This window comes from Felis catus, chromosome E2 (assembly GCF_018350175.1).
Source record: "Felis catus isolate Fca126 chromosome E2, F.catus_Fca126_mat1.0, whole genome shotgun sequence".
In the NCBI taxonomy this organism is placed as follows: domain Eukaryota; kingdom Metazoa; phylum Chordata; class Mammalia; order Carnivora; family Felidae; genus Felis; species Felis catus.
Genome location: NC_058382.1, coordinates 58,346,025 through 58,369,090, shown reverse-complemented (window position 1 = coordinate 58,369,090; position 23,066 = coordinate 58,346,025). Strand labels below are relative to the sequence as shown.

General features: G+C 55.6%; 1 protein-coding gene across 1 annotated transcript; it reads left to right on the top strand.

Moving 5' to 3' along the window:
• Nucleotides 1-12,950: 12,950 nt before the first annotated feature.
• Nucleotides 12,951-22,689, top strand: GINS2 (GINS complex subunit 2). Its single transcript, XM_003998320.6, has 5 exons — nucleotides 12,951-13,173; nucleotides 14,371-14,485; nucleotides 18,528-18,627; nucleotides 21,817-21,943; nucleotides 22,058-22,689. Exons 1-5 carry the CDS (start codon nucleotides 13,084-13,086, stop codon nucleotides 22,181-22,183), a joined length of 558 nt encoding a protein of 185 aa, XP_003998369.2. The 5' UTR covers nucleotides 12,951-13,083; the 3' UTR covers nucleotides 22,184-22,689.
• Nucleotides 22,690-23,066: the final 377 nt, after the last annotated feature.

Genomic DNA, 23,066 nt, shown 5'->3' with positions numbered 1-23,066 from the left:
ACAGTGAAAGAATGCAGATTACCATCCACAAAGGGCAGAGCCGACGAGGGTGGGGCCCAGAAGAGAGCTCCCAGGAAGGTCTCGTGGACAGCTTTTGATTCTCCCAGCAACCACGATGACGCACGCTCGGGTCCCGCCAGCCCCCGGAGCACCCTGAGCCTCGGTGTCTGTGGTTTTCACCGGGGGAGGGGGTGGCCACATAGACTTGGCTGGCCGCCCATGTGGTGACCTCAGTCTCCAGCCCCTCTGGAGGTCAGGCCGGTAGGGAGTGACTCAGGCTTACCGTAAATCATACTGTTAGACTGCTCCTCGCGGCCCAAGGCTCCAGGTAAACAAAGACACTCTTATCGGCAGGACATTCCAAGAGCCTAGAGGTCACCTCCCAGGAGCCCAGGGCAAAGGCCAGACCTCTCCGGGAGGTTCCTTCTGTACTGCACGAGGAGGGAGGCAGGGAAGGGAAGGAGCCGGCAAGGGGGTCCTGGAGCCGGTCACCCCTGGGGTCTCTGGGGAGGCGGTGTTGGGCCCCGTTCAGCGCCGTCCCCGCCCGAGGGGTGAGGAAGGGGGTCTGTGTCCTCCTTCCATTTGGCCCTGGCCGGGCCCTCCGGAACCACCTGGCACTTCTGGCCCGGCCCCTGGCAGAGGCAAGGCTTGCAGAGGACCCCGGGTGCGCTGGAAGGCTGAGCGCCCCCGGGTACGGTGGGCCCACAGTCGAGGCCTGCTCGGCGGCTGTGCAGCCTGCACAGTCCAACGGTGCCGCGCTCAGGAGGGCCCGCGCTTGCTTTAAGGCCCTGCGGCCTTGCGATTCTTTTTTGGTTTCTTTAGTGTTTGTTTATCGCTGAGAGAGAGGGTGGGGGGAACAGAGGATCCCAAGCAGGCTCAGTGCTGTCAGAGCAGAGCCCGACGTGGGGCTCAGACTCACGAACGTTGAGATCATGACCTGAGCCGGCATCGGACGGACGGTCAACTGACTGAGCCACCCAGGTGTTGACCTGGATGCTGAACGAGGGCCCGCACGTCCACTTTGCCTTGGGTCCTAGGAATGGCCTTCCCTGGCCCTGCTTCCCGCCCACGTGGCCCTCTGTGCACTGAGATGCAGCTCGGGCCATCGGAGCCTCTTCCGTGGAGACCACCCGGCCCCCCACTCCGATGGAAGGAACAAGGTCAAAGGCACATTGCAGGAAGAGCATAGGGATGGGAGATGGGGGCCGTTTTGGGAAAGCATAATCCGTCACCGCGTTCGTGCACTGCCTGTCCCCGGGTCCCAGCCCCGTGCAGTCTGGTGCTCCTCTACGACGGGCCTTGCCGGCTGGGAGTCTTTTCTGGCCCCAGCTCCACAGCACCCTGTCTGTCCCACCCGTCTCCTATGAGAGAGACGCCCTTTCCCTGTGTCATAATCACTGCCGTGCAAGTTCTCAGGTGATCGGGCACCCCCGGGGTCCCACCAGCTGGGGCTGATCGTACCCACAGCCAACCCTCCAGCGCCCTGACACGTGACCCTTAGAAAATAAAAGTCCACGGGGCGCCTGGGTGGCTCAGTGGGTGAAGCATCCAACTCTTGACTTTGGCTCAGGTCATGATCTCACGGTTCATGAGATGGAGCCTCGCATCAGGCTCTGCACGGACAGTGCAGAGTCTGCTTGGGATTCTCGCTCTCTGTCTCTTTGTGCCCCTCCCCTGCTTGTGCTTGAGCTCGCTCGCTCTCTCTCTCTCTCTCTCTCTCTCTCTCTCTCTGTCTCAAAAATAAATAAATAAACATTTTTTAAAAATAAAGAAAATTCCAGAAGGTAGTGACACAGTCTCATACACCAGCCTGTTCCCAGAGGTCACAACAGGTGCTCAAGGTTTTTTATTTTCTATTTTTTAATGTTTTTTATTTATTTCTTTTGAGAGAGAGAGAGAGTGGGGGAGGGCCCGAGAGAGGGAGACAGAGAATCCCAAGCAGGCTCTGCAACACTACAGAGCCTGACGTGGGGCTCAATCCCGTCAAATATGAGTCCGTGACTTGAGCCAAAATCAAGAGTTGGCTGTTTAACCGACTGAGCCACCCAGGTGCCCCGAGGTGCTTACTATTTAGCACTCATACAGCTAGCTGTGTGCCAGGCACACCTTGGAGCACTTTGAACTTCTAAGATACTCTTGGAGGGAGCGCTTAGAGATAGCGTATGAGTCAGCCTTCTTTTTGCTGTGATACTGCTGTGTAACAAACGACCCCTGCTATAGGATGAATGTGTACCCACCCCCCAAATTCATATGTTGAGACCTAATCCCCACTGTGATGGTATGAGGGGGGGGCCCCTCTGGGAGGTGACAAGGTCATGAGAGTGGAGCCCCCAGGAATGGATTGACACTCTTAAGAGAGAGACCCTCAGAGAGATCCCACCGTGGGAGGACACGGCCAGCTCTGAACCAGGAAGCAGGCCCTCACCAGACACCGAATGTGCTGGTGCCTTGATCTTGGACTTCCCGACCTCCAGAGCCCCGAGAGATCCGTTTCCGTTGTCGGTAAGTCATCAATCTATGGTCTTCTGTTCCAGCAACACAAACAGATGGGCACACACATGCTGCCCAAACTCAGCGGCTTGGAACAGCAAGCCTCCGTGTCTCACTCCTTGGTCCCTGGGTGGCCTTGAGGAGCTGAGCTTTGTCAGGCCGCAGCTGGGTTCAAATCAGCTTTGCGTGTCTCCTGCTGTGGCCAGCCACCGCGCCAGTATGTTCTCGTGGAGGGCGTCAGGAGCACGCAGCACAAGCCAGGCCATGCAAGGGTATTCTCAGCTCCTGCTCCTGACTCGGGGGTCCCCCCAGCCCATGACTCTGGGCACCAGGGGGATGCTGGGCCTCAGGGCTGGGGCTGGGCACGAGCCCTGAAGACCGGCTCAGTCTACAGGCCGGCAGGGAGCCCCCACGTCTCCCTGGGCACAGCTTAGAGGCCTCCAGCCCACTCAGCAACCTGCTGCGGCTAATCATGGCTTCATCCCAGGCTTTTAGTGCCCATGGCAACAGGAAGCGGGCTGTGAGCTGGAGCCCCGGCAGGAGGGGCTGGTCAGAGGCTGTGCGGTCCCAGGATGCTGGATGTGGCTTGCTCGCAGGGGCAGGGTGAGTTCCCTTGCTCTCACGGGGCCCAAGGTGTCCACACCAGTCCTGGGCTTTTGGCCTCTTGTAGCTGGAGGCTTGATCGGTGCTAAAGCCAGCATCCTCGGGTGGCTGCCCACTGAGTAAGGGGACGGGGACCTTTCCTGGTGACATCTGCACCCAAAGCTGCAGTCAACCCCATGACACTACTCACTGCCCAGCACCTGCCTCTGTCTTCAAGGAGGCTTTCTCTTCCCACAAGGGAGGGGCGAGGTGGAGGGGGCCTGTTCAGGGCAAGCTCTTGCCCAGGGAGGGCATGAAAATGGGGGGCCGGGCACCCCACTGCAGCCCTCATAGGAGCCATGAGAAAGAATGGGGGGAGTGGGTACCAGCAAGGACGCTTTTGCTGTGTGATCTTAGAAAGTCATTTGACCTCTCTGAACCTTTTTTTTTGTTTTTAACCCAGAAAGAGAGGATAATGTGGGGAGTATCTTGAGGATTAGGTAAAATAATCTGTGTAAAACCGCTATACGGTGCCTGGCACGGAATGAACAGTCAATGTTAGTAGTATGATCAGGCAGGTCACCAACAGCTCTGGGCCTCAGTTTCCTCATGCGGGGAATGGAGACAGTGCCACGGGCACCTGAGGATTGTGGGACATTGAAGGTATGAATATGGGGTGCACGGCAAGCATCTGACCCATTCTTTTTGTTTTTTAATATTTATTTTAAGAGAGTGCAAGCAGGGGAGGGGCAGAGAGAGGGCGACAGGATCCGAAGCAGGCTCTGCACTGAGGGCACAGAGCCCGACCCCGGGGCTCGATCTCACAAACCGCGAGATCATGGGCTGAGCCAAAGTCGGATGCTCAACCGACTGAGCCGCCCAGACGCCCCTTCTTTTTTTTTTTTAAGTTTTTTTGAGAGCGAGAGAGAGCACACGTGCGCGCGCGCGCGCGCACGCACACACACACACACACACACACACACACACACACACACGAGTGGGGGAGGGGCAGAGAAAGAGGCAGAGAGAATCCCAAGCAGGCCCTGTGCTGTTAGGGTGGAGCCCAACGTGGGGCTCCAACTCAGCCACCCCGGTGTCCCCACCTGCCCGATTCTTTCCAAGGCTTTCTCTGGAGCAGGGGCAGGTGAGCTGGGGGCTCTCAAGGTCAGCTGCCAGGACCGGGGAGTTCACACATCTGGGAGCACCCCTCTTTCCCTACGGATGGGAGTTAGCACACTATCACCCCCCGCCTTCCGTGCCCTTGTCCCCTTGGTGGTGTCGGTGAGGCATCCCTGAGGAACGTTCTGGTCTACACTAGTGTTTCTCGAACTTGAGTGTGCTGTCTTGAGTAGGGATCCTTGAGTAGGGATCTCCTTCCAATGCAGATTATGTTTTGGGAAGTCCGAGATGGATTCTGTGGCTGTGATCATGTATTCCTGCTTCCCAGCCTGAGTCCCCGTCTGTCCCTGGGCGACCTTCAGCAAGTGACTTCACCTCTTGGAGCCTCAGTGTCTTTGACCTTCAAGCAGGGATAGTAGGTAGGTTTGGCGGGGGGGGGGGGGGGGGGTTAAACGTACGAACACACAGAACCTAGAATAATAACGTGTGGCCCAGGATCCAAAAAGTCCTCCAGGAGGTGCCCAATAATGCTGATGTTTGCAAAGCTGTGTTTGAGAAGAGCCACCAGGCCCACCTGTGTGGTCACAACCTTGTGCAGTTGTTCAGTTCTGTGTGGACCTGACCCTTCGTTGTGTAGCCGGGGCCTAAGGGTGCCCGAGCACTGGACTCCAGTGGTCCCCAACAGACCAAGTCTGGCCGCCGGTCGCTGACAAAATCCAGAGGCAGAGACAGGAAAGGGATTTATTCCTCTGAGGCCGACACTGGGAAGACAGCAGACCAGCGGCTCAAAGACTCTCCAAAGTGCCGAAAATACTTCCAGAAAATACTTCCAGTTTATCTCAGGAAAGTGTGGGGCAAAGGTGGGTGGGTGCGTGCTGGTAGGCAGTGAAGCCAAACGCACCACTGTCTGGGGTCAGTCACGAGAGGTCTTGCGGGCTGTCAGGGCTGATGGGCTTATCACTTGAGGGGACAGCTTCTGTTCCCATCACAGGATGCTCTGCCCTCAGGGTCTTCTGCCTGAGCGGAGAGAGTTGCTGGAAAGAACCCAAAGCAGCAAGCTTGAGGCCAGGGGCGCCCGGCTGGCTCAGCTGGTGGGGCGTGCGGCTCTCGATCTCAGGGTTGTGAGTTCGAGCCCCACGTTCAGCGTAGAGATAACTTAAGAAATAAAATCGTTTTGGGGCACCTGGGTGGCTCAGTCGGTTGAGTGTCCGACGGGCTCAGGTCGTGATCTCACAGTTGGTGGATCTCACAGTTCGTGAGTTCGAGCCCTGCATTGGGCTCTGTGCTGACGGCTCAGAGCCTGGAGCCTGCTTCGGATTCTGTGTCTCCCCCTCTCTCTGCCCCTCCCCCGCTCATGCTCTGTCTCTATCTCTCAATAATAAATAAAAGTTAAAAAAAAAAAAAGAGTCAGACACTCAGGGGCACCTGGGTGGCTCAGTCAGTTAAGTGACCAACTCTTGATTTTGACTCAGGTCATGATCTCATGGTTCTTGGGATTGAGCCCCGTGTCGGGCTCTGTAATGACTGAGAGAAGCCTGCCTGGGATTCTCTCTCCCTCTCTTTCTGCCCCTCCCCTGCTTATGCACTCTCTCTCTCTCAAAATAAATAAGTAATCATTAAAAAAAACAGTCAGGGGGTGCCTGAGTGGCTCAGTCGGTTAAGCACCCGACTCTCAATTTTGGCTCAGGTCATGATCTCACAGTTTGTGAGTTCAAGCCCTGCATCGGGCTGTGTGCTGACAGCATGGAACCTGCTTGCGATTCTCTCTCCCTCCCCCTCTCTCTCCCCCTCTCTCAAAAATTAAAAAAAAAAAAAAAAAAAGCCAGAGGCTCAGCCTACTGAGCCACACAGGCGCCCCCAGAATAAAATCTTCAGAAAACAAAACAAAAAACAGTTTGAGGTCAGAATGGAGGCAGCCGAAGTCCTCTTTCAATTAAAGGCGGGGGATGGGGGGGGTGGTGCTTATATTTAGGTGGGGAGTGGGTGTCTCTCTGGAGCTGGTCTAGAATGATGACTTAGTTGAGCCCAAAGCATGGCTCCCCGATTCTCACTTCCTGATTCTCTTCTTCCTTAAATACATCCTGGGGGAAATGGGTACTAATGTCTGTAGTTTATTTTTCATTTATTTGTGATGCCAGAGTGGTGCATGCCGATTAAAACCAACAATAAAAACGCTTTGTAAATGGCTCCCCCCCAAGTGTGTGTCGCTGGGGTGTGGAGCAGGGTGGCGGTTAAGTGGCGAATGGAGAGGAAACGGAGGGGCATGAAGGGCTCTGGCCGCCGAGAGAGCCTGTCACCCGTAACCCGGGCGTGTCCCGGAGAAGTTCCCAGCTTCCAGGAGGGGAGGGAACGTCCCGGCCCCTGACTAGGGACTCTCGCTGCATGCCTCCGGGAGGGGAGGCTGGGAGGGGAGAAAAGCGTGAAAACAGATGGAAATGTAATTTTTTAATGACAGCAGCAGATGGCAGAAAGACAAGAGTGTATTCGCACCATGTCGGAGCCATTTGAGAGCGCCCGGCTCAGCCGTGATGTGCTTCAGCGGCTGGCAGGATGGCTCCCCCCGCCAAACCCTGGAGGCCTGCCTGGAGGGGGAAGGTCGCGGGCCCTCCGGGGAAGGGCGGCTGCCTGGAGCCACAGGTGGAACCGCCCTGGCCACCTGTGCTGCAGGGCTTTTCTGGATCGGCAGGTACTCTCTGAGCTCTGTTTTTAGACGGTCCCTACTCTTGGCACCCCTCACCCCCACCCCCCCCCCCCCCCCGGCTGCCCTAGGCCAGGCCATTGCCACGGCTCACCTGGACTTCTGCTCCAGCCTCCCGCGGCTAGACCGCACCCCACGCCCGCTGCGTCCACAGCAGCTCTGTCCTAAGACGTGAGTCTGTTCTTGTCACGTCCCAACCCACATCCCTCCGAAGGCCCTTCGTTGAGCTCAGGATCCTGTCCTCAGCTCACCCAGCAGGCCCTGGAGAGCCGGCCTCTGCTGCACACTCAGCAGGGAGACTGGTGCCTCGAGGGCCGTCCTGAGGAAGGCCACTCCCGCCTAGAGTAGGAGCCATCACCTCTGAGCATCACTTGTGTCATCCTCCCCCAAGCCCCGCGGTGGCTCCGGGAGGTGGCGACGTTCAGAGTGGGCCACAGCTGGAGCCGGTCAGCTGAACCCGTCGGTCAGAGTCACTGCTGGCCAGAAGGTCATGTTATCACCCTCACCCTGGAGCCCCTGGAGGGGAGACGGCCCCCCACGTGGGAGCCATGGCTCTCAGGCTCCTGGGGCTCAGCTGGGTGGCCCGTCCCCATTAGGGAAGCCATCCAGCCCTATCATCAGGCCCCTGCTCTGAGCTATCTAATGACTTGTTTCAGCCGAGACCAGGGAATGAAGGTGTTTTCCAGTCTGCATTTCCCTTTTGCAGCCGTGACTATAATTCCAGCCCCCTCCTGGTGACACCAGCTGTGAGTCACAGCTTCCCCCGGGCTCCTCCCAGAGGCCACAGGAACGAGCCTGGAGTCCGTTTATCAGCTCAGGGGCCTTTAGCCTTGGCCGGGCCACGCCCCAGAGGTGGTGACTCCTTCAGTCCAGGTGCGGCCTGGGCATAGGGCAGGTGATTCCCCTGTACAAGCAGGTGGTGCCTCCCCGACCTCCTCCACTCTGCAGGGCAATTCGTCACCGTGCTGGGCCGCTCCCCTCCCTAGAAGAAAATCGCCCTCACGTGGCCGGGATTCAGACTTTAAGGTAAATTAATCAAGGATTGAATGAACACAGATGGGCCACAGGTGCTTCCCAAACACGCTCAGCCCAAGAATCACCTGCGGGGATGCGTCGGCGGGTCGCGGGCCCAACGTCAGAGGCAAGGCTGCCTGACCCTTCAGAGGACCCCGGGCCCGAGTCTGTGGTTCATACTGCAAATGTTCAGTTTCCACATGGGGCTAAGTGGCTGCCTTACTGGAGGGGGCAGCTCCAGGACACTTGTGTCATTGTAGGAAAGGTCCGCTGCCTTAAGGTCCCAAGTCCAAGGTGCTGACTCATTTTCTGAGTCCCATTCTGCCGGGCTGAATTCTAACGTAACCGAAGGTATTGTAGCCCTGACTATCCTGAAGGAGGCAACAGGTTCAATTGCAGGGGTGTTGAGATGCCTGGGGGAGCCCCTAAAGGAGAGATTTCTCTTTTTTAAGTAGTCCCTCTACCCAGCATGGGGCTTGAATTCATGACCCCCCCCCCCCCCCCCCCCCGAAACCCAGAGTCACATGCTCCACCAACTGAGCCAGCCAGGTGCCCCAAGATGTTTTTAAATAAGCTTTTCTTTCTTTTCTTTTTTCTTTTTTTTTTCTAGAATAGCTTTAGATTTCCAGAAAGGTTGCAAAAATACTATGGAGGGTTCCCATAGAGTGCCCACCTAGTTCCCCCTGCCCTACTCTGATCCATTTCTCAAAATTAACGAACCAATTCTGATACACTATTATTTTTTTTTTTTTTAGGTGCAAGGTTTATTTCCAGTTAGTTAATGTGCAGTGTTTATGAGTTTCAGGTGTCCAATCCAGTGATTCAACACTTTCACACAACCCGGTGCTGATCGGGACAGGTGCCCTCCTGAATCCCCATCGCCTATTTCCCCCATCTCCCACCCACCTCTCCTCTGGTCACCATCAGTGTGTTCTCTGTCCTTAAGAGCCTGTTTCTCGGGGAGACTGGGTGGCTCAGTCGGTTAAGCGGCCGACTTCAGCTCAGGTCACCATCTCATGGTTTGTGAGTTCGAGCCCTGCCTTGGGCTCTGTGCTGATGGCTCGGAGCCTGAGCCTGCTTCAGATTCTGCGTCTCCCTCTCTCTGCCCCTCCCCTGCTCACACTCTGTCTCTCTAGCTCTCTCAAAAATAAATAAACATAAAAAAAAAGAGCCTGTTTCTTGGGTTGCCTCTCTTTTTCTCCTTTCTTCATTTGTTTTATTTCTTAAATTCTACGTATGAGTGACATCATATGCTATTTGTCTTTCTCTGACCTATTTCACTTATTATACTCTCTAGCTCCATCCATGTCGTTGTAAATGGCAACGTTGCATCCTTTTTATGGCTGAGTAATATTCCATTGTATATATGCACACATCTTCTTTATCCATTTATCGGCTTCCATAGTTTGGCTATTATAGACAATGCTGTAATAAACATAGGGATGCATGTATCTTTTGATTAGTGTTTTTGCGTTCTTTAGATATATACCCAGTAGTAGAATTTACTGGATCGTAGGGTAGTTCTATTTTTCATTTTTGAGGACCTTCCATGCTGTTTTCCAGAGCGGCTGCACCAGTTTGCATTCCCACCAGCAGTGGAAGGCATTCCCCTCTCTCCACATCCTCACCAGCACTTGTTTCCTGATATGTTGTTATTAACTAAAGCCCACTCCTACTCACATTTGCTCAGGTTTTCCCTAATGTCCTTTTTCTGTTCCAGGACCCCAAGTGACATTGAGTGATGTCTCCTTAGGCTTCTCCACTCTGTGACAGTTTATTAGACTCTGTTTTTGATGAATTTGATAGTTTTGGTTTTTTTTTTTTTTACTGTTTATTTGTTTTTGAGAGAGAGAGACCGAGGGTGAGCGGGGAAGAGGCAGAGAGAGGGCGACACAGAATCCGAAGCAGGCTCCAGGCTCCGAGCTGTCAGCACAGAGCCCGACGTGGGGCTCGAACCCACGAACCGCGAGATCATGACCTGAGCCGGGTCAGACATTTAACCGACTGAGCCACCCAGGTACCCCTCCTGTATCCACCTTCTTGAGGGCAGTCTCTTTAGACATCGTTTGGAATTCTTCTGCACAGTAAGGTTGTCACTTTGTCCCCATTTATTTCATCTCCAGCTCTTAATTCATTACCACTCAGGTCACCCCCACCTTCGAGGGGAGGCATTGTTTTACAAGAGCCAGTAGTGGTGTGAGAGTTCTGACCACCCAGTCTAAAGCAACAGGCTACCTGCGCCACATCCCTCCGGTCTGTCCCTACGCCTTTCCTTCCCCGTCATCTGTATCCTGTCTCCCCCACTTTCAAAGACCAGCCGTGAGGACAGGCATTTGGAAGCCCTCTCTGGACCGCAAGAGTGGCTCAGAGCTGAACCATATTGGAGCAAATCCCTTCAATTTCCAATTTTCCCAGTTATAAAAACCTCCAGGGAGACAGTAAGGTGTGTATGGTCACTGAATCAGAAAGTCTACATCTGGAGCTTAGGGAAGGCATTTTATTTTTAATTATTATTATTATTTATTATTATTTTGAGAGAGCACGAAAGGGTGAGCAGGTGAGAGGCAGAGGAACAGGGAGAGAGAGAATCTTAATTAAGCAGGACGATCATGAGATCCTGACCTGAGCCAAAACTCAAGAGTCCAACGCTCAACCGACTCAGCCACCCAGGCGTCCCTGTAACTGGCTCTTTTCAAGTGGCATAATGAATTCAAGGTTCATCCCCATTGTAGACAAATCAGTTCCTCATTCCTGTCTGTGGCTGAATCATATTCCACAGTATGTACAGGCTATGTTTCGTTCCTCTGTCCCTCGGTTGAAGGACGTTTGAGTGGTTTCCACCTCTCAACTGTTGCGAGCCACGCTTCTGGGTATGGAAACACATTTAACCGTGCCCCCCCCCCCCGGCCAGGTGACCCCGACGTATGCTCCTGTTTGAGACCCCAAGATGTCATCATTTTTACAGTGTGTAATGCTCTCTGTCTCATCGTGTTCTCTCAACAGCCCAGTGGGGTAAGGGCGGCCCTACCCCTGTTCTACAGACGAGGACAAGGAGACTCAGGTGATGTGGCCCCCGGGCTCTGCCAGCTTTTCCACTCGTCCCGTCGTGCGTGGTCTCTCTGCACCTCAGCTTTCCCCCCAGCTCTTTTCCTTTGCTCTTTTCCAGGCTGTGAAAATCAGGGAGGGAAGCCTCGCCAACTGCGGAGCACAAATATTTGCCAGTCAAGAAAACATTCCCCTATCAGTCAAAACCCAGACAAGCTGGCATACACCCTCTGCAGATGCCCGAGGGAGCTTCTATTTCAGGAGGGACCAGGTGGCTTGCAGCTCCCCCCGCTCCCCAAACATCCCAGGGTTCTTCTCATTCACTGAGGTTCAAAGCAGTCACTTGCCTTCCGTCGCACAGCATCCAGAGGGACCTTTTATTTATTCCCCCCCCCCCTTTTATTTCCTTCAAAAAATCTCCACGCTCAATGAGGGGCTCTAACTCAGGACCCCACGATCAAGAATAGCTCCCTCTGAGGTGCCTGGCTGGCTCAGTTGGTAGAACATCTGACTCTTGATCTCAAGGTCATGAGTTCAAGACTCACGCTGGGTCTAGAGATTACTTAAAAAAAAAAAAAGAGGGTCCTGAGCCCCCCGCCCCCCCAAAAAGAAAAAAAAACCAGTCACCTGCTCCACAGACTGAGACAGCCAGGCTTTGAAAGTGTTTGTCTTAATAAATGGCATACAATGAAGGAGATTTTCCAAAGCAGATAAACAGCAGACATAGCTTTCTAGGCCATGTGGGTGGGCAGAACTTAATTATGGCCTTACTTCATCTCTCTGGCAACCCTACAGGAGGCAGGTGCATGGCGCAAGTTTCAGGGGGGCTAGGGAGGAAAACATGGGGCTACCTGGGGTGGGGCAGCTTTCCTGTCGCATTCACAACACTGGAATCCGCCTGTCTCCAGGGCCTAGTGATCAAGGGTTCAGATTCATTCAGCCCACTGCCTGTCCCTTCTAGCCTGCAGCCAGCAGCTTCACCTCCCAGCAAGCTTTCCTGGCCCTGGTTAACATTCAGTTTCTACAAGCGTCCACGTTGACACCTTCTAGGGGATTCTGACACAGAAGAGTGTGAGAAGCACTATCAGGTGTTACAAAAGCTCGCCGCGTGGAGGGACTGTGCAGCAGCCTTCAGGAAACTCGCCTGGAGTCTGCCCACGTACGAACTCTGAGCCTCTTCCCGAACTTTCTGAGCTGGAACATGCGGGTGGGGTGGAGGAATGCGCATTTTTATAGGTTCTGACCAATATGTAAAGACAGGACAGAAGGGTGTGAAGTTAAGAGAACTAGGCTTTCCTTCACTCCACTGGGGCCCCGGCGCCGTCTGTCCAGCCAGGTCACGCCGTGGCCTAATAATAAATGCATTTACTCCCGGCCCTGTGCGGGACCCAATGTAGACGTCACCCGAACTCCACCCACAGTTTAAATCAGAGTGTTGGCGATTAGGCGTCCGGGACAGGTGAATGGACACGGAAGCATGGTGACAGCTGAGCAGCAGGACGGGCGGAACCAGGGGCACAGCCCGAGAGAGGAGAGAGAAGGGGGCGGGGTCTGGACGCTTCCGGCCGCGGGAGGGGGTGTGGCGGCGGCGCGGGCGGGGCGGGGAGGAGCCGGGAGAGGGGCGGGGCCGGGACGCGGAAGGGGGGGTAGGACGTCGACACGGGACGTGAGGGGGCGGGGCCTGGCTCGAAAGGTACGGGGCCGCCCCGCGGGAGGGGGTGGGCGGGCCATCAGAGGGGCGGGGCCGGGGGCGGGGTCGATCAGGGAGGGGCGGGGTCGGGCCGCAAGAGGAGCATGGTCACGCCATAAGAGGGGCGGCGCCGGGCCGCGGGAGGGGCGGGGTTGGGGTGTGAGAGGGGCGGGACGGCGACGCTTGAGGGGCGGGGCCGGGGCCCCGCGGCTTGGAGACGCGGCCCGCAGCCGGGGGGCGTGGTCTGCTCTCAGCCTCGTTGACCCTCGCCAATCCGTAGGCTCGAAGCGGCCGCGGTCCCCGCCTGCCGCCGCTCAGGGGAGAGCGCCGCTTTGCTATTGGTTGCCGATGCTCGTTCCGGCCGGGGGCCGGGCCCCGCGCGGTGGCGGGAAAGCTGAGGCTTCCGCGCTTCCCTGGACCTTGAAGGGCTGCGGGAGGCGCCAGCATGGACGCGGCTGAAGTGGAGTTTTTGGCTGAGAAGGAGCTGGTTACCATTATCCCAAACTTCAGCCTGGACAAGATCTACCTCATCGGGGTAAGGGCTGGGCCGGGCATTTGCCTCAGACCCCAGCTCCTGAGAAAGGCCCTAGTGCCGGAGCTTCTGCGGACGCCTGGCCTCCAGTTCGCCGAGTAGTGGGGAGGAGTGCGGGGGCGGGGGGGAGTACGGGTGCGGACCCCGAGTGGCCGGGGGAGTACGGGATAGGGGACGCCGAGTGGCGGGGGCGGGGGGAGTACGGGGTGGGGGGGACGCCGAGTGGTCGCTGGGAGGGGGGAGTACGGAGTGGGGGGACGCCGAGTGGTCGCTGGGAGGGGGGAGTACAGGGTGGGGGGACGCCGAGTGGCGGGGGGGGGAGTACGGAGTGGGGGGACGCCGAGTGGTCGCTGGGAGCGGGGAGTACAGGGTGGGGGGACGCCGAGTGGTCGTGGGGGGAGTACGGAGTGGGGGGACGCCGAGTGGTCGCTGGGAGGGGGGAGTACGGAGTGGGGGGACGCCGAGTGGTCGCTGGGAGGGGGGAGTACAGGGTGGGGGGACGCCGAGTGGCGGGGGGGGGAGTACGGGGTGGGGGGGACGCCGAGTGGTCGCTGGGAGCGGGGAGTACAGGGTGGGGGGACGCCGAGTGGTCGTGGGGGGAGTACGGAGTGGGGGGACGCCGAGTGGTCGCTGGGAGGGTGGAGTACAGGGTGGGGGGACGCCGAGTGGCGGGGGGGGAGTACGGAGTGGGGGGACGCCGAGTGGTCGCTGGGAGCGGCGAGTACAGGGTGGGGGGACGCCGAGTGGTCGCTGGGAGGGGGGGAGTACAGGGTGGGGGGACTCCGAGTGGTCATGGGGGAACCCTGAGTGGCCGGGGGGAGTAAGGCGGGGCGGGGGTCGGAATACGAGAGGGGGGAACGGAGGGCGAGGGACGCCGAGGAGACGAGGGGACGAACAGATGGGGCGACGTTGTGAGTCTGGGCCCGGAGAGACCAAGTCCGCGGGCTGGGCCCGGCCCCTCAGCTGTTCCCCGTCCTCCCCGAAACCGGCCCCGGTGGGCTGGCCAGGTGTGCGCAGGTGAGCACAGTTCTGCTCCCTCGCTTGGAGCGGCCTCCCTGGGTCTGTGTTCGCAGCTGGGCTTTTAGATTTCTTTGGGTTTCGGCTTGTGCGGCGCCCTTTCTCTTGTTGGACAGCAGTGGGGTCCGGTGTCGCTCGTTGCCCTGTTTTGTCTTACTGGGGGGCTCGATTTTCTTTTGGTAGGGGGACCTGGGGCCTTTCAACCCCGGCTTACCGGTGGAGGTGCCTCTGTGGTTGGCGATTAACCTGAAACAAAGACAGAAGTGTCGGCTGATTCCTCCTGAGTGGATGGATGTGGGTAAGCATGTGGGTGGAGCAGAGCTGGGGTGACCCCCGCCCTTCGGGTGGAAGCAGGGGGCCCCTTCCACGCAGGCCACCAGCCGCTGATCAGCTGAAGTTAATGAGTGGTTGGAGACTCACCCGGCAGAGTTCGCGCATGGCTATTACCAATGTCACGCTGGTTTGAGGCATGTATACCAATTTTCGCTTAGGTTTTGACTGTAAGATACTACAACTTTTTTTTTTTAATTTTTTTTTTTTGACGTTTATTTATTTTTGAGACAGAGAGAGAGCATGAACGGGGGAGGGGCAGAGAGAGAGGGAGACACAGAATCGGAAGCAGGCTCCAGGCTCTGAGCCATCAGCCCAGAGCCGACGCGGGGCTCGAACTCACGGACCGCGGGATCGTGACCCCGGGTGAAGTTGGACGCTTAACCGACTGAGCCACCCAGGCGCCCCAGATATTTCAACTTTATTTTTTTTAATTTATTTTTGAGAGAGAGAGAGAGACAGGGCATGAGCAGGGGAGGGGCAGAGAGAGACGGAAACACAAAATCTGAAGCAGTCTCCACACTCTGAGCTGTCAGCACAGACCCGACGCGGGCTTGAACTCACAAGCCGTGTGATCGTGACCCGAGCCGAGGTCGGCCGCTCAACCGACTGAGCCACCCAGGTGCCCCTCAACTTGCTTTACATTTAAAACTATCCTACGACGTTGAAGGGGCATTTCTTGGGACTTTTAAAAAGTAACTCTGTTGGGGCCCCTAGCTGGTTCCGTATGCAGCGCTTGATCTTGGGGTCGTGAGTTTTAGCCCCACATCAGGGATACGGTTTACTTAGAAAATACTTCTATAGGCTAGCATGTGGCTCAGAGTCCTTTTACATGGTAGGGCATGCATGCAAATGATGCATCATCCCAAACAAGGGAATATTATTTGGCCACATCAAGGAAGGAAGTACCTGTTATGCTACAGCTGAATGAACCTTGAACACGTGATGCTAGCGAAAAAAAGACCCAAAGATCACACCCAACTCTGAATATACTAAAAACTGTCGAATTGTACATTTTAAATGGGTGAGTTGTATGGTGCGTTAATTATGCCTCAGGAAAAAAGAAGATGAGACACAACAATGCAGCCAGGCTTCATCCTGAGCCTTTGCGGTCTTTTTCCTCCCTGAGACAAAAGCGGCTCATTCTAGCAAAGAACATTCATTTTATTTGGAATGGGGGGTCCATACGGAATGTGAACGGCCTCTGAGTGACTTTGATCATCCCCTGCCAATTGGGAATCACTCGGGGGCACCTCCCTCCTAGAAGCAAGGACCCTCCGAGCCAGCCACTGTCAAGTACACTTCCGGAAAGACTGTGGGCATCTTCTCCTTCCGGTCCTAAAGGTGGGGGCTGGCGGCCCTGGTGGGTCTGCCCCGAAGGGAAACCCCCAGCTCCTTCTGCTGAGGGGCTCTTGCCAAAGCAGGGAACGCTGCCAGGTCTGGCTCTGTTAGTGCTACCTCCTGTTCCGGCAGTTTGGGTCCATCCAGACCCAAGGTGACGGGGGCAGAGGCTGTCTTGTCGCAGGCCCATCAGGGCCAGAGAAGGTGTGGAGGGCATTAACCCGAGCTTTTTCACTGGCCGAGGCCACACTGGGGTGAGTACTAGTGAAACAGCACTAGTCAGTAGGCTCGGCCCGGGAGCGGGCCGCCTTCCGATTCCGCGGCCATAGCGGAGTCCTACCTGCTCTTGGGTGTCCTTTAAACGGAATCACCTGGTAGGTGTTGACTTCTCTTATTTAAGGCTGTTGCACATGCCATTACGTCATTCTTCTGTTGCCGAGCAGTGTTTCATTCACGGTGGAGTACTCCAGTTCGGTCACCCATTGTTCTGTTGGCGGATGTTTGGAGCCTTTCCCATTTGGGGCCATTGCTAATGAGGCTCTTATGAACATTCCTGTCCAAGTCTTTTTGTGGATCTATGTTTCTAATTCTCTTGGGTAAATACCAAGAGTGGCAGATTGCCAGGTCACAGGGCAGACTGTGCTTAACTTTGTAAAAAAACTGTCAGCCAGCCCTCCAGAGTGGTTGGGCTGTCACTTATCCCGCCAGAAGTGTAGGAGAGCTCCCGCTGTTCCGCATCCTGGCCAACGTTGGGTGATGTCAGTCTTTTCGACTCGTTGCAGAGTTTGAACAGAGGTGTTTCATACTGGTTTAGATACTGGAGGAGAATCAGTCAGCTGTATGGAGAAGATGTGCGTGGGGCGAGGGCAGTGAGGCGTAACCCAGGCTGAGAGTAGTTTGCCCAGTTGCTGGAGGTGGGCATTCGTGGTTGGAGTCTAGGCGTATTTGAGTTTGTTTATTTTGAGAGAGAGCGTGTGAGCAGGGGAGGGGCAGAGAGGGAGGGGGCGACAGAATCCCAAACAGGCTCCACGCTCTCAGCGCAGAGCCCTATTCAGGGCTCAAAGCCACAAACTGTGACACGATCTGAGCCGAAATCGAATCAAGAGCTGGACGCTCAACTGACTGAGCCACCCAGGTGCCCCGCCCCTAGGTGTATTTTGAAGGAAGAATCCACAGGATTTGCTGAAGGACGGGCTGTGGGATCTGAGAGGAGAGTTAAGAGTGGATGCCAGGGTGGGGGTGCCTGGGTGGCTCAGTTGGCTAAGTAAGCGTCAGATTCTTGATTTCGGCTCAGGTCTTGATCTCACGGTTCCTGAGTTCAAGCCCTGCCTCGGTCTCTGTGCTGCCAGTATGGACCCTCTTGGATTCCCTCTCTCTCTCAAAATAAGTAAGTAAACTTAAAAACCACAACAAAAAAAACGGTTGCCAGGGTTGCTGGCCTGAACTACAGAAGGATACGGAGGTGCTGTTCCCTGAGCTGGGGGAGACTGCAGGAGCGTGAGGGCCGATGTGGGGACCAGGAGGCGGGGTTTGACCATGTTACACTGGAGGTGCCTATTGGATATCCAGGTATAAATCATGTGAGCAGGAGTCTTGGGTCAGGGAGCTTGGGAAGGGGAGATGTGGGGATATGAATGAGCAGGTCATCAGGAGTGTTTAGATGGTATTTAAATGAGGCAGGATGAAGCCACGTGGGATGTGGTTTGGGTGGCGAAGGGGTCAGGGGACTGAGCTCTATCTCCCAGTGTTGAGAGAGAGGTCAGGAAGGCCTGGAAGAATCCGCGAGACAAGAGTACTCAGAGCATGGTGTTCCAGAAATCAAATAATAAATCTGCCCTGAGGAGGTTTGATCTTTGTCAGATGTGAGGACAGATGGAACCATTGGGTTTGGCTGAGCAGAGGCTATGGGGGTCTTGGTGAGCTGTGTTGGTGGAAGGGTAGAATACACACCCCCCTGAGTGGTCGAAGAAAGGAAGTTTAACTCTTGGAAAAATGGTTTGCTGTCGGGAGAATGTTTACACCCAGTGTGAGGCTCGAACTTTGGGCTGCAGTATGGCACCAGGGGACAATGGGGGCCACCACTGAGAGCGAGACCCCCCAGCATAGTTGTGTGTGTGTGTGTGTGTGTGTGTGTGTGTGTGTGTGTGTCCTTTAGCAACAGTGGCCGGTTCAGGTTCAGGACTTTCTCAGACCAGTGAGACAGGGAGATGGGACTGGGCTCCACCGGGTGACTCCGGCTGCGAGCATCCAGCCCTCCAGTGTCCTCACCCCGCCCCCCGCCCCGGCCGCAGTGGCCGCGGTGTAGAGCCGTCTTGCTCTCTTCTGGAAGACGCCTAAGTAAGTTTCTCCAGCATCCGGTCCCTTTGTGCATCAAAGGCAGGACGCTGTGCTCTTTCCCTAAGAACTCTGACGTCCTTTCTTCAGCAATAGACCCTGCGGGCCAAAGCAGCAACGGTGAAGGAAATGTACGACCTTCCATAAGAGAAATATTGGGGGAAATAGACCCTGAACCATCTGGTGACTGGTGTGTTATTCCAAAAAGTGTTTTCCTCTTCTTCATGTTTTTGTTAGTTAATCGAATAGGTAATAGAGACATTTGGTTCATTTGGAAGGCTTAAAAAATACGCTGGGTGTGGTGATGGTAAAACGTATACTCTTCTAAATTTCAGAAAAGTTGGAGAAGATTAGGGATCACGAGCGAAAGGAAGAAACATTTACCCCTATGCCTAGCCCTTACTACATGGAACTTACCAAACTCCTGTTAAATCAGTAAGTATATTTCCCTTCTTAGAGCCCACCTGTGGGATACAACTCGTGATTCTCCTCCCCTGGCCTGTCCCTCCTATCCTGTCGCACGTTCACCTCTGCGGTCAGCGGCGTCCCTGGCCACCCGGTTCCTCAGATCGGTAATCCGGGAGGCGTGTGTGTGCACGCACCCTTGCCTGGGCTCCCTCCTTTTCCCTTTCCTCTTCCCACCCCTCCCTCTCCTAGGCCGTCCCTCGGCTCTCTGTCACTTGGCATTGGACCCAGGTGTGAGCCTCCATTGTCCTCTCCAGCCTTTGTTCTTAACCGTAGCTGGGCTCTATGAGTGAAGCTCTACCCCTCGGTCTTTGTGCGCGGGAGTTCTCGCACGGCCTCCGCAGGAAAGGCCAGAGGGCTCGCGCTCGCTCGGAACCCTAGCTGTAATGAAAGCCCGCTAGTGCAGTCGCTTCTTGTTGCCCTGTGTCCAGTTCTGGCTCCCCGTTGGCTGCTGCTTTTTTGTTGTTCAAGAGGAAAACTTTTTTTTTTTTCCCCCCTGAGCAAGCGAGTGAGTGAGCTGGGAAGAGGGGCAGAGGCAGGGACGGAATCTTAAGGAGGCTCCACGCCGGGCAAGGAACCTGACCTGGGGCTTGATCTCACAGCTAGGAGATCGTGACCTGAGCCGACATCAAGAGTCGGACGCTTCGCCGACTGAGCCCCCCCAGGCGCCCCAGAGTAGTCTTTTAAAGACGGAGCGGCTTGGGACTCCCCTGTTCCTTGGAGCCTGTCCGGGGTTTGGGCTGATGTCCTGATTACGGCTTGCAAAGCGCCGCCTAGCCTGGGCTCCTCCTGCCTTCTCTCACGGCTCTTACACCTTCTTCCCTCTGATTCCCACGTCGGCCTCTCACTTCTGCACACGTTCCAGGGTCCTCGGGGCTTCCGTACTGTGTTCCCTGTGTCCAGTAGGTCCCTCTGTTCTCTGCTCCCTCCTTTGGTTTAGCCCGACCGGGGCTCTCTCACAGGTTCTGTGTGCCTGTCCTCTCGGCAGCTCTGTAGCCTCGTGGCGTTTGTCAGCTGTGGTCTCGTAGGCACTCGTGTGGCCGTGCCCTGCCACCCCCACCCCAGTGCTAGTGGGAATGGGTAGGGACTAATTTGCACTAGTACGGTGCCTGGTGCACACGTTTGTTGAATGAACGAATGACGTCAGTAGAGGGGAGCAGGCAAGCGTGGATGAGTTTTACTTGGGAGATACTCGAATGTGATCTGCAAAATGGGGGGAACCTGGGTGGCTCAGTTGGGCCCTGTGCTGAGCATGGGGCCTTAGTTTCTCTCTCTCTCCCCCTCCTCCACCGTCCCTCCCCCCCCCCCCTTGCGTGCTTGCTCTCTGAAAACAAAAAATTAAATAAATAACAAAAGCATGGGGCGCCTGGGTGGCTCAGTCAGCTAAGCGTCCACGTCTTGATTTTGGCTCAGGTCATAAACTCACAGTTGGTGAGTTCGAGCCCCACGTTGGGGTGTGGCATTCTTTGTTTCGCTCTCCTCTCTGCCTGTCCCCTGCTCACAAGCCCAGTCAGTGGGCGAGCGGTGTGAGCCTGTTGACCGGCAGCCTGAGGAGTGCCGTTCCCGTTATGTCGGGATGCAGCCGCCTGCTGGTGCCAGAGAAGGGATCCTTGGCTTGAAAAACGAGGGACAGTTGACGAGAGGAGAGGACGCTGTAGGTAGGAGGCAGGGACCTGTTATGTTTGGGGAAGCAGAGTTGTTGGGGCAGGTGTGCAGGGTAGGGGAGCCCGGGCGGTTATTCTGGGGCTGCAGAGGCCCCGGGAGGGTGTCCGACGGATCTGAGAGCCTCGTGGGGCAGCAGAGAAGGTGATTTGGAAAGGAAAATACGGACGCCGAGGTGAGGGGCCTGCTCATCTTTAGTTTTTGTTTTTTTATTTTTTATTTTTTGAGCAAGCACGGGCAGGGGAGGGCCAGAGAGAGGGGGAGAGAGGATTCCAAGCAGGCGCCGTGCTCGATCGCACACAGCACGAGATCGTGACCCTGAGCCAAAATCAAGAGTCGGATGCTCAACCGACTGAGCCACCCCAGCGCCCCAACACGTTTAGTTTCTGAAGTTCAGTGTCTTATGTATGCGGTTCCTATCGAAACTCTTGTTTGAGAATTCTTTGTAACTCATTCGGCCAGGGGCCCTAATTTTAGCTTTGTTCTGCAGTTCAGTTAACAAAGTAGCTGGAGTCTTTTGTTCCTTAACCTGCTATTCAGGGCGTCAGATCCAAATGTTTGGGTCTTCAATCCAATCCACCGTGTAGATTCTATACCACGGATTCTCCACTGCTAATCACAAGCTACTTTCAGCTTTCCCAGCATGCCTGGTGGCGGATGGTGTTGGCCTCTGCTTTCGTCTTCTCTTTTGTCTTCTCCTTCAAAGGTTAGTTGAAAATCTAGCTCCCAACGGGACGGCTGTCACGCTGACCCTTGCTGGCTCCAAACTGTTACCCAGAATTCACCGGATATAGGTTTGCCGGGTTTATGCTAATGCGCAGTTTCTTCTTCGGTTTCTGTAAGCGTACTTGTGTTCTCTGTGGACTGGGACCGTCCCTAGCCTTCAGAGCTTTGGGGAGGCCAGAACTGCTTTGTGGTGCGAGCCCAGTGCCTGGCACAGGGCTGTCGTCTTCCCCTGGTGGGTTGTAAGCCCTTGGATAAACGAGGAGGCGTGAGCACGGAAGTCATGACCTTTGAGCCAGCCCGTGAAGCAACTTCATTCAAGGTGGAAATTCTACGGCACAGAACGCTCCGTTACCCTGAGACAGAGGATGTCCGACTTCCAGCTTACTCTCCGAAGGTCCCGCGCTGCGGCCTGCCGCGGGGCAGCTGACATGAGCACAAGTAACTTTGTGCGGATGGATCGTGGCTCAATTTTCTTGGCACCCCGCTTACCCGCCAGAAACGTCTACCTCTTCAAACTGAAAACAAAGGGAAACGCATTTTGTATTTATAACGGCTCGTGTTTCCCTGAGCCCAAGCAGCAGTTTTTAAACAGCCACTTCTACCTGGAAGGGCACCTGGCTGGCTCAGTGGGTGGGGCGGGCGGGGAGTTTGAGCTCCCCATTCGGGTGTGGAGCCTGCTGAAAAAGTAAAGGCCACTTCTCCCCAGATGTTGCCGTCTGTAGTCTACCAAATGCTTCCTTACGTGATTTTGTTCACATTTGCTTCCCTCAGTGCTTCAGACAACATCCCGAAAGCGGATGAGATCCGGACCCTGATCAAGGACGTGTGGGATACTCGCATCGCCAAACTGCGGGTGTCTGCGGATAGCTTCGTGCGGCAGCAGGAGGCCCATGCCAAGGTGGGCGCGGTGGGGGCGGGGCGGGGCGGAGGGACGCCCCCTCTCAGTAGATTTTACATTTTCTCAAATCAAACACTCCTCAACCAACCCAGTCGGTTCTCTCTTGCGTTTTAGCTGGATAACCTGACCTTGATGGAAATCAACACCAGCGGGGCTTTCCTCACACAAGCGCTCAATCACATGTACAAACTCCGTACAAACCTGCAACCTTCGGAGAGCGTCCAGTCGCAAGACTTCTAGAGAAAGACCCGAATGTGTAAAGAACGGCCGGCCGGAGGCGTGCCAGGTGGTATGTGTGCGTGCCCAAGACGTGGTAGGGGCACTCTGATTTCTGGAGTGTTCTAGAACCGTTTTTAAACGCCTGAGAAACTGTGTACCCAAACAAGGAATGGGTTCGTGACATTGGTGGAAAGCAACAGGTTCGTGCTCAGTCATCGAGACACTTGAATTCCACATCTGTCTCTGGGAGCCAGCTGTTCTTTTACGGGGGGCAGAAAGCAGCTTTGGCGAAACATGGGATCTTTCCTAGCAGAGCCTCCGGCCTCCCGGGTGGTTGTCGTGTGGGTGAGCGTTCGGTGATGTTTTGTGTTTTAAAGAGTGATACGGTAGGAGTGGCGATGTGGCCTAGGACTTTCCTTTCTTGGCCAGCGCTGATCTCTTGGGCTAAACTCAGCCTCTCCTTGAGTTTGCTCACAGAGGAGGACACAGTTCACCATCTGAGCCCAATAAAGACGGAATCCGCCCAATTCTTGCACTGGGGTTTTCTTCTGCATTACTACCAAGGGAGCAAGTCCCATGGCTGAAATGGCCTGACTGATCAAATGGAGATCAGGGGTAATCTTCAGGCTGTTCTCTTGGGTACTTCTGGTTAAGGTGCAGGGCTGCTTATCAGGAGGAAAGCCAGCCGGGCGCCTGGGTGGTTCAGTACCTTAAGTGTCTGAGTCGACATGATCTCCTGGTTTGTGGGTCTGAGCCCCGCGTGGCACTCCACGCTGACAGCATGGGGCCTGCTCGGGATTCTCTCTGCCACTTGCCATGTGTGTGTGCGTGCGTGCACGTAAGCTCTCAAAGTTAAAAAAACGTGCAAGACCACACCAGAGGTCATCTTTGGACTCAGAAGCCA